Source organism: Thermobia domestica, chromosome 15 (assembly GCF_964235325.1).
Source record: "Thermobia domestica chromosome 15, izTheDome1.hap1.1, whole genome shotgun sequence".
Taxonomy (NCBI): domain Eukaryota; kingdom Metazoa; phylum Arthropoda; class Insecta; order Zygentoma; family Lepismatidae; genus Thermobia; species Thermobia domestica.
The window spans coordinates 69,446,014-69,456,624 of NC_137468.1; the positions used below are offsets into that span (position 1 = coordinate 69,446,014).

A 10,611-nucleotide genomic window follows, 5' to 3' on the forward strand; every position below is an offset into this window, starting at 1 on the left:
TAATACTTATCTTATTCTTAAGGAATATAATTAATACTTTTTCCTCAAATAAAAAAACAGGAGGCACTGTGGCTCAGTGGTGGAGCGCTTATCTCTGGTGCGTGGAGTTCCTGGTTTTTATCCCGATCAAGTAAGCTTGTGGTGGACAACATTGTGTCCGTGGATTTTCTCGGAGTACTCCCGTTTCCTTCCACTTTCTCATTTCACCAGTTTTTTCATCATCATTCACTTACCCTAATAATCGTCTCCCTTAGCTTACAGGGCATAATTGTGGGACGTTAAATTGAAATATTTCATTTTCAAATAACAAGCCTTATTTAAATCAAGATCAACAATTGAAGGGTTGAATTCAAGAACTAGGTAAGTCAACTTTTAGAAATTTTTCCACAGCTGTCTGCTTCTTGCTCTAACTTCACGATGAACATTGTACTCGTATGTAGGTACTTCCTTTACATTATAACACTGAATATAATCATTGGATCCACATGATTCTTGCACACAATGTAGAGTGTTTTTCTTTTCCCTAGTGGAACGTGTGAAAATTTCAAATTCGCTAAAAGATGACCTAACTGGTTTTTGCATCCAACCCTTCAATTCATAACAGATCTCTGACCGAATTGACAGGTATTCCACTAAAATGATCATCAGGTGATTTAAAATATACACCTAAAATATATTGTTTTGATAAACTGAGTTCATTATAAGCTGAAAACATCATTTATTATTATTATTATTATTATTATTATTATTATTATTATTATTATTATTATTATTATTATTATTATTATTATTATTATTATTATTATTATTATTATTATTTTAACATCAGCGACTCCGGATAAAAAGCATAATGAAACACTGAAGAATAAATGAAAGAAAATGCAAATAAAAGATACATCAACTGTTAGTCGTGATAACAAGAGATATATAATGTCTGAGAATATATTTTCTCTTAATTCTCATATCAACAAGTAAGAAACATTTTTAAGTATTGGTGTTCAATATGCTTGCTTATGATTCTTATATAACTCTGAAAATCATTTATGTGATAGTACTATTTTAAACATTTGCTATCTATTTATAGGTAAATTGTAATATAGGACCAGATTCAGATAAGGACGGATTTGCAGCTTTTGTACGGGAACTAAGTGCAGCTTTTAGACCAAGGGGTTGGTTATTATCAGCAGCAGTTTCACCTAGCAAAGTTATTATTGATGCAGGTAAGTTCGATGTTGTTTAAAATTGTGGTATGGAAATTTGTTTAAAATGCTTTATAGATTTGCATTTAATAGTCATTTTTATCTTGAAATTTTGATGTTCGTAAAGTAACATATTTTATCTTATCTAAATTAACTGAATATATCATTTATGATTATATTCTTTTTATTTCTAAAATTGATTTGGTTAGTTGGAGTTCAATATCCTTATCAGTACCAAAGCTATATAAGATGGATCTACAGTTTAAGGAACCACCACAATGAATTCAAATTTTTCAAGGCTCTTTACAAGGAATCAAATCCGGAACACCGTGCACCAAAAGCGCACGTGTTAGCCACTAGACCAATGGGGAGAACTTTTCTCAAATTGTAAATAATAGTTTCTGATTCTTCTAAAATCTTTCTTTTGTAATTAAAAGATAGTAAAATTATTTCGAACTTTTCCTTCTCTTTTCTTTTCTTTTTCTTTTTTTCTGTTAGTTACAATGAAACTTCACAAAATTATAAAGAACAAAATAATAGAATTGTGTATATAGTTTGTTCTTATGAAAATAAGTTGTACCATAAATAAACATACACTCAATACATAATAGCAACGTTATATGAACCTCCGCCATTTTTTCTTTTTCTCTGAATATTCTTTCAAAGTAGATCTGTCATCGGTTAAATTTCTTATAAACTAAAGATTTTGAAACATGAAACTGTCCAAATATATTAAATGTTTAATATTCTAATCTAAAAGGAATTGCGTGAATAATTTTTATAATTCATCATAATATCCTTAATTGTAATTTATTGCAATACATGTATTGAATACAATTGTTTACAAAAGGAAATAATCCCAAATTATTTCTACAATATTTTGATAGAATTCAGTGCTAACATTTGGTATTCAAATTGACAGTATAGATACATGTAGTCTACAATTGTACTATCAACTCCTGGAGACAATGCTTTACTTGAGTAGTGTAATCATTGATATTATACATAATATTAACATATATGAACAAATCATGACAGTATAGAAAAGTAATTAAAGTTTAAACATCGAAAATTTTATTAAGAAAATTGTGAATAATCATCCTTGTAAGTTAAACAACGGATAAGTGTATTAAAAATAAATAACATAAATGATAATCCTAATAAAGAAATCTTGGTGAACGTTAATATACTGTAATTTTCATTTGCTTTATTGTAAGTATTGTTAGCGGGTTGGTTTGGGTTATAAATAATAGAAACACGAATTTTTGCAGTTGATAGAAAGGAAAAGGGACGATAAGGAAGAACAAATCTTTTTTTTTTACATTATATACGTAATGTTCTCATCTCTTAAGATTTGGATTTATTCTCCCTCATTGTTTCTTTCCTAGTCCATTGATTTCTAAGACTTACCTTCCTATTATTTGTAACCAAACTAATTTTTAAACGAGCGATGCTTGCAGTAAAATATATTTGTACTAACCCTTATGAAAATGATAGTGTAGTAAAATTTATGAAGACTTACTTCAAGGATTATCAAGTATTATTATTAATTTTTCACTATTAACTAGTGCAGTTTAGGGAGACAAAATATTAACCATTTTTTAAAAGAAAAAAATATTTACAATCGGAAAATTGTAAGTTCATAATATATGTCGTGTAAGATCATAATAAATTATACATTTAAAATAACACAGTTCATGTTACTACCATTGTTGTATATAATTTAGTTTATGTAATGTATGAAATATAATTTAGTATATAATATGGTTTAAATCCATACCAAAACATTTATCAATAATTTCTTGGATACTTCTCAATTTACGTAAGTTACGATAAAATTATTTTTGTTGTTGCAGGATATGATGTTCCTGTCTTAAACAGATATTTGGACTGGATAGCTGTGATGACATACGATTTTCATGGGCATTGGGATAAAATGACTGGTCATCTAGCTCCTTTGTATTATTACCCTGGAGATGTATTCGACTACTTTAATGCTGTAAGTACAAGCAGGGGGAACAAGATGGCGACGAACATCTTTACACCTGGAGTATCATGCTCCTTCAATTGTGCAATTGTGAATTTGTACATAATTTTAAATTTTGACAAAATTTAGTTTCTTTACAATTTTTATATATTATTACATCTTTTTTATATGTCCTGAGCCGTTAACTCCCAAGTAATTTTACAAATTGTGTGAAAACAAATTTACTTAGAACAGGCGAATTTGTCCATGTTGAAAAGCGCCATTTTATACAAATCTACGTTTTCAAAAACAATTAAAACAAATTTAGTGAAGCAGTCCACTGGCCTATAAGGCCGGGACTTTCTTTATAAATCTCCCAAAAGGGAGATAACTAGAACCAGAACTAGACATACAAGCAACAATTGGTTAACTGCTTAAATCATGACAAAGAATACTCCTTAGATTAACTGCTTGAAATGATGACGAAGAATATTCCTTATTCTTTTAGTTTCATAATTTCATTTCATCTAACATTTGATGCTTTCTTGTGGTAGTTACATCGTATTCATTTTAATTCATAGTATTTCTGATTCTATTTAACAAATATTATGACAGAATCAATTAAGAATTCATGAAATGTTTACTTGTATTTGGAAATCTTGTAATGATTTGATCTTTTCAAATTTTTATGTCTAAATTTTTAAAGTTTCTCAAGACAATTTGAAAAGTAAATTTCAATGGAATATGGATAAAATGGTGAGAAATGAATATAAAGAGAAAAAATTAAAAACAACTGTCATCAATTGCACATAATATTATAGCTTCGATTGGAAAACTAACCATATTTCTGCAGATGTAATTGGCAGGTATAAATTAATTTTGATTATTAATTTACAAAAAAAGATATTTGTGATATTTTTTTTCTAATTCAAAATCTTCAGAGTACTATTTCTATTTTATATTATATTTTAAAATGAATCTCAAACTCTTGAATATCAAATGTTTTGACAAGCCTTGCGCACAGCAATCTGTTTACAACCCCTTTTAAGTGTCTTGATTCTGGTACTGCAATATGAATTTTTTAACATTGACATTTTTATTTGTTGAACTCCTCATCTTTCTGTTTGGATAATAACAATAATTCAGAAGGCTTTCTTTCTGTAATTATTATCGGTGACTATAACTTTTTATTTCGAAAATAGTATTTCCAAATGCTATTAACGTTCCTCGCTTATGCCTTACAAATATACAGATTGAATCATCTGGTGCAAAATTGTCATTGAAATTTTAAAAAGTATATAGTTTTGTAGAATGTTTGAAAATAAAGTGAAGAAAACATATCTTATTATTTCTCAGTGTCACCTAAACTTTAATGATTTTATTAATTCTTATTAAGAAGTAATTTTCTTATTGAATCAACAGCTTCAAACGCTTTTCTCTTTCTTTGCAGAACTTCTCAATTCACTATTGGCTACAGAAGGGAGCTGATAGAAAGAAGATAGTGATGGGAATGCCCCTGTATGGACAGACATTTACTTTGTATAATACAGAAGAACATGGTTTAAGTGACAGAAGTATTGGACCTGGCGAAGCAGGGCCTTTCACAAGAGCTGGTGGTTTCCTTGCATTTTATGAGGTGATTATTATTGTTTTTAAAAGTAGTAGTGCCTGGCAAACATTTTAACATAATCTTCAATATATCACAATACTTAAATTACTTATTTTTAATTTTTAATTTTAATTTTATTTTATTTTTATTTTTATTTTTATTATGTTTTCTTTTTTGCGAAGGGAGCTGAACAAGATGAAAGACTTAAATTTTCTGTCTAGTTTGGTAACAGTTATTTGATCTGTTGATATGGTTGCCTTTTCCTGATATCGTCAGTGTACCCTCGCTCTTGGCTCTCCACATTCATTTTTCTCTTTTTCTATTTTTGCTTCTAGCAGTGTATTAGTTCGTTCTAAATGGCAAATTAAACAAGTGATAATGCTATTTCTTTTCTGTTTCTTAACCATAATTAATATAGACGGATTTGAATAACATTGTTCTTGAGTTTATCAATGAATATCCAATGAGGGATTTTTGAAACATTAAGAAAACGTTTGAAAGATCAAGAACAAAATACCTTCCGGACTATTTTTGACTAGATTAAATGTACATACGTACACGTCACTATTGTTACAAATATGCTATTGAATAATGCGAAAGAAAGGGATTATTATTATTATTATTTATTTATTTATTTATTTATTTATTTATTTTTTGCTGATGTAGCGAATTCAAAATTTTTATTTTATTTTTAAAAATTTCGACTCATTCTGTTTTGTATATCTTACAACCAATTTAAATACCTCGAGCAAGTATCATAGCGGTATTTTTTGTTTGAGGGAAGGCGTAATCGATATTTTTATAAATAAGAGTAGTTATTTTATCAACTCTTTTTCATTAAAAATGCTGAACTGAACTAAATAACATGACGTCGGACTTTGGTGTTGGTATTGATCTAACTTTAGTGTGATAAACTTTGATAAAGTTTGCAACACTGCTTAAAATTGTATAACTGCAAGAATGTGTTGTAATTACTACTACCAGAAAGTATAGTTGTAATGTTATAAGAGCAAAGAAAAGCTACAACAATTTTAAATATCTCCCACAAATACTCATTTTAAGTAGTATAACTATCTTCACCCATCTTTTTCATACCTCCGAAACGGTTTGCGATATAAAATGGCAGTAAAAGGCATTATGAGTTTTTCGTATATTGGAAACCATATATGTCCTTAGCTGCGATATTGGTCTAAGCAATTTTTTAGAAATAAACCCTTTTTCTCTTAAAAAAATCAAACTTCCAATCCCTTGTAACTATGTTCCCATTCATTCGTAATATATCATATTATGACCATAATAGTCGGCACTAAAATATTTTGGTTATATATTGTCCCAGCCGTCTCAGTTGCTTTGTTACTGTTATAAAGGTCACCAAAATTTGGATGCTTGTGATACTATATCGTATTAATGTGGTATTATATGTTTTCGTTTAATATGTAGATTTGAAATATGCAATAACATGATAGTGCCTTTGAAAAAATACAAATTTATGTTGGATTGGAAACACTGCTAATTTGGTAGTATTGCAGATTATGTCATACGACTTTCCCTTGTTGATATCTGCTTCGTACAAAATGTTATCGTATTTTATCAATTAATCTAGAAGATATAAGGTTCTGTCAAGTGAAATAGTTTACTCTGTATATATATAGGCCAATATTACACTCTGTCAAACCGTAATCATGGAGTACCTAAGACAGAAAAATATTCATAAAAAACTTTTGCGAGTTTCGATATAGGTATCCCTTTTAATATAAACAACAAGACAGTTGTTGTATACCATTGTGCAAAATATATATTACATTCCCAAAATCTCATTTCACATTTAAACATAATGAAATTTTGCGGATCCAAGGGGGGTATAGGGGCTATAGCCCCCACCTTGACGTTCAGGTATACACTGGATAAAATGGTCTTCAATCCTGCTTTACACTGGATAAAGCTGCAAACTATGGTTTGGCCTCTCCCATGATCATATGCTGGATCGACCACTCTCTCTCTCTCTCTCTCTATATATATATATATATATATATATATATATATATTCATTATGTTATGTTCATTTTGTATGCATATATATTCCTTTTCTAATAACAATAAGAACACTATATGTTTAAGAATTATAGTGAACAGTTATATTGTAGTAAATTAATATTCAACGTGTTCAAGACAACTTTTATAAAACATTTTGCAATCTGAGTTAGACTACCAAGATTTAGCTTTGTCATTAGCAGAAACAATATTTTTCAAACGGATTTGATTATATACATTATTTTTTCTTTTGTAGATTTGTGATTTTGCTAAAAATCGTGGTTGGACTGTAGTTCGCGACCCCGAAGGAAGAATTGGACCTTATGCTTACAGAGGTAATCAGTGGGTCTCATATGATGACGTGGATGATATTAAGCGAAAGGTATGTTTGTTTATATAATAATCTGTAAAGTAGTTAGGGAATAATTGTTTCAAAGATTTTCAGAGATTAAAGATGGTTCTTCATTCATACAGACCTTCAAGCATTGAAAAATGAATACTCGATGTCTTTAGACACAGAAAAATCAAATCATCACTCCTTAAAATTTCAGGCCTGGAAAAACAAGTCATTAGACTTATAAGCCTTTAGAATCACAACAATGAATTATTATCTTTGTTAAAAATCTCTAGACAATGTAAAAGAAAGGAAAAAGAAGGAAAGAGAAAGAAAAAAGAAACTGCATGCACTGACAGTGAGTCATGTTACTTATAGACCATCAGACACTGAGAAAAAATGTCATCGTTCCTATGTTTTAGCTCTTGAAAAAAAAAATATTTATTAAAGGCTTTAAGTATTGAAAAATTGAATCATTGTTTTTAGCTTTCAAGCATTCAGAAGTTATCATTCTTACAAGCTTTTGTGTATTTTGTACTATCTTTAAAAATATTTTAATTCCAGTACCTTTTAATTGAAATTGAAATCAAAAGGACAAAATCATCTGCTTTGTTCAGACAAATATCAGTGTTAAGTCTTACTTATTCGTCTTTTTATTTCCAGGCTAATTTTGTAAAAGACTTGAGGCTGGGTGGAGGCATGGTATGGGCCTTAGACTTGGATGATTTCAGGAATCAATGTGGATGTGGATTGTCGCCTCTTCTTCAAACGCTTAACAGGGAACTCAGAGGAAGAGGAAGTTATACATCAAATTGTACCTAGTCATTTCAATCCTATTTTTTTAAAAAAAATACATACTTATGTTTCATAAACATATCTGCTGAACTACTGGTGTGTTCAATTTTTATAACATTTTTATATGGTGCCAATTTCGTAAATAAATATTTTTAAAAAAATACTAAGATATGAGTCTTTGCTTATTTTTCATTTTGAGAATAAATTTGTATAAGCATTCTTAAAAGCTTCATTTTCGAACCCATACGATACAATATGATTGTGGTGAATTAGAAAATTTATTTCAAAAGGGAAAAGTATTCAAAAATGAATACCCATGTCACAAATACATTTCAGGCAATTGGTTCACCGTTTATGTATATGCTTACAACAGGAATATATTTTTCAAAAAAATCATATAAAAACTTGATATAAGTTAGTTTTGGATGGTTGTATGTCTCATTTGTTGCCTAACATCAAAAATGATAATGTGCATTGTACAAGGAACATAATTGAAACTGCTTGTAGGAATAGAAATTTTGTAAAATCCATTCCATTGCTGCGGAGAACGAAACAGTGATGTCGCTACGAACCAACAAAAACATCTAAATGCTGAACGAAAAAAAAAAAGGTTTTGTTGCAAAATTTGAAAAAGAAGACAATACTGTTGTGTTGTTACGACCATGAATTCCTCTGTGAGGGATTACAGTTTTTATGTGAGTTAGATGACGACTGTCTGTGAGGGACGACCGTCACTATAGTTTTTATGTGAGTTAAAACGTCTATGGAAAAGGATTCGACGCGAGCGGCCTGTGAAATCAACATCAGGAAGTTGATTCCTGCTTCGTGACAATACGATCTTGTACCTGGTAGTAGTTGTATAGGAATTTTGATACGAAAGCAGTTGTGTATGCTCAATCATCCTCGCTATTTGTTCGATTTATATCTCTGTTACTATTTTTTTTTTTTTCAAAACTGAAGTTACCGTTGTAAGGGAGACTCTCGAAACATAACTTCTTCAAGGTATCCAAAGGGATGAGACATCAACTTTTCAGAACATTCCGTTAACCGATATGCAGAAATGGTTCCAGTTATTGCTCGATCCTGTCACCTATTGTATCGATTCAGGAGGAATGTAGTTTGAATAAATAAATAAATAAATAAACAGGTACCATTTAATTGTCTTGTTTCTATTTCATTCAATCAAATTAGTCGTATTATTTAATTATCATACCTCAGTATATATGTACTCCCACTGCGAATCGTACATGGGTCTCCTGAGCCAAAGACAAAGATGCCAACCATTTGATCACGTTTTACCATTTGAGGAAGCTTTTTACGTAAAACGGGTTCCTCTCTAGGAGTATCTTTACATTAAAAAGCAGCAATATAATGCGCTTTAGATATTGTGGTTGGCAGATGGAAAAGGATAGAAATTTGTAAAACGTGTTTCAACAATGATTTACCATCTTGCTAATGATATACCAAAATAGCATTGAGAACTTTCAGCAGGATTGTTGCAATAATATTCAACTGATATTCAATGATATCTAAATGATAATCAATGCTATGTCACAAGCAAGAAAGTTCACAAATCAACTGGGAATAGTACGTTCATTCAACATTCGTGGCCCAAATGAACAGTTCATTTCTTCGTGGCTGGGTATGTAGAATGTTCCGGTTTAAACTCGCGATGTTCATTTTCTGTTGCTGCTAAGCGCCACAAACGCGAAGTAAAATCGTTGCTACTGTCTTAGGCAAAGCTTACCGGCAACTTACTGAAAGTAACGAAAAGTGTGCAATGTAAAAATATGATAAGTAGGAAAAGAGTATAAAGTAATAAGTAGGGAATGCGATAGAAGAAATAATTAGAATAAGTTGAAAGATCATGCGAAGTAAATGTCACAATCGGGGAAAGAAAGCATCAAAACAAGAAAACATGGGGAAAAGGTCCAAGTCGGAATAGAAGTTCAGAGAGTGAAAGAGGGCGAAGAAACCAGGTGAACAGGGCTGAAAAATTGGAGACGTAATGAAGAAATTGTATTGCGTGTATCTGTGATGAAGAGAGTTCCACTTGACGTCCTCCCTCTTCGCAGCACTATGGGAACACGTTGTTCACTCGAAGGTTGTGGTTTATTGAGGTATTCCCTGTTCAACAACACACTATCTCCTGATTTACAGGGCACACCAGTCTGTTTTGTCATACTATGATTTTATAAACATATACAGAATTTGCGTCTTCGGTCTATCTTTGGTTACATTATAGACTGTGGTTTCCCACCAAATGTAGAAACGGGCACTTCAATCGCAGCAACCCAATACAACAAGTTATTACTTTTTGGATCTATTGACACTATGTAAGTAGTGTTACTATTGGAAATCTAGAATATTAATGGAAAGTAGAAAGCAGACATAACAATGACAATAGATCTTGGAGAAAAGGAAGAAAAACATATTATAAGGACAGCTAAAAGAAGAGTTGTAGGAAAGATTTATCAAACCTTGATTATTTTGTTCTACAGAAGGTCTTTGATAATTGTAAAAAGATTTAATAAAAAAACTCTGAGACCCTCTCAAAGTCACCCACATCAACTATTCCCATACTTCTGTTCCCTAAGAGAGAGTGTAACCCTCTAACAGGGTTCTAGCTAGAACGGCTAGTTACTTACAAAAAAAAGTTTTAATTAAAATTGTAGCA

The 10,611-nt window shown here is 30.5% G+C and overlaps 1 protein-coding gene across 4 annotated transcripts in view; it reads left to right on the forward strand.

The window, feature by feature from the left end:
* Cht10 (Chitinase 10) overlaps positions 1-8,998 on the forward strand; it is a 145,330-nt gene extending 136,332 nt beyond the window's left edge. For 2 of the 4 annotated variants that reach the window (XM_081739754.1, XM_081739755.1), the window contains exons 42-46: positions 1,085-1,220; positions 3,056-3,198; positions 4,616-4,801; positions 7,062-7,187; positions 7,803-8,998. In XM_081739754.1, the coding sequence (XP_081595880.1) occupies positions 1,085-1,220; positions 3,056-3,198; positions 4,616-4,801; positions 7,062-7,187; positions 7,803-7,961 (750 nt within the window). In that variant the 3' untranslated portion in view covers positions 7,962-8,998. The remainder of the gene's footprint in view (positions 1-1,084; positions 1,221-3,055; positions 3,199-4,615; positions 4,802-7,061; positions 7,188-7,802) is intronic. The other 2 variants (XM_081739756.1, XM_081739758.1) reach the window with 1 other exon arrangement.
* Positions 8,999-10,611: the final 1,613 nt, after the last annotated feature.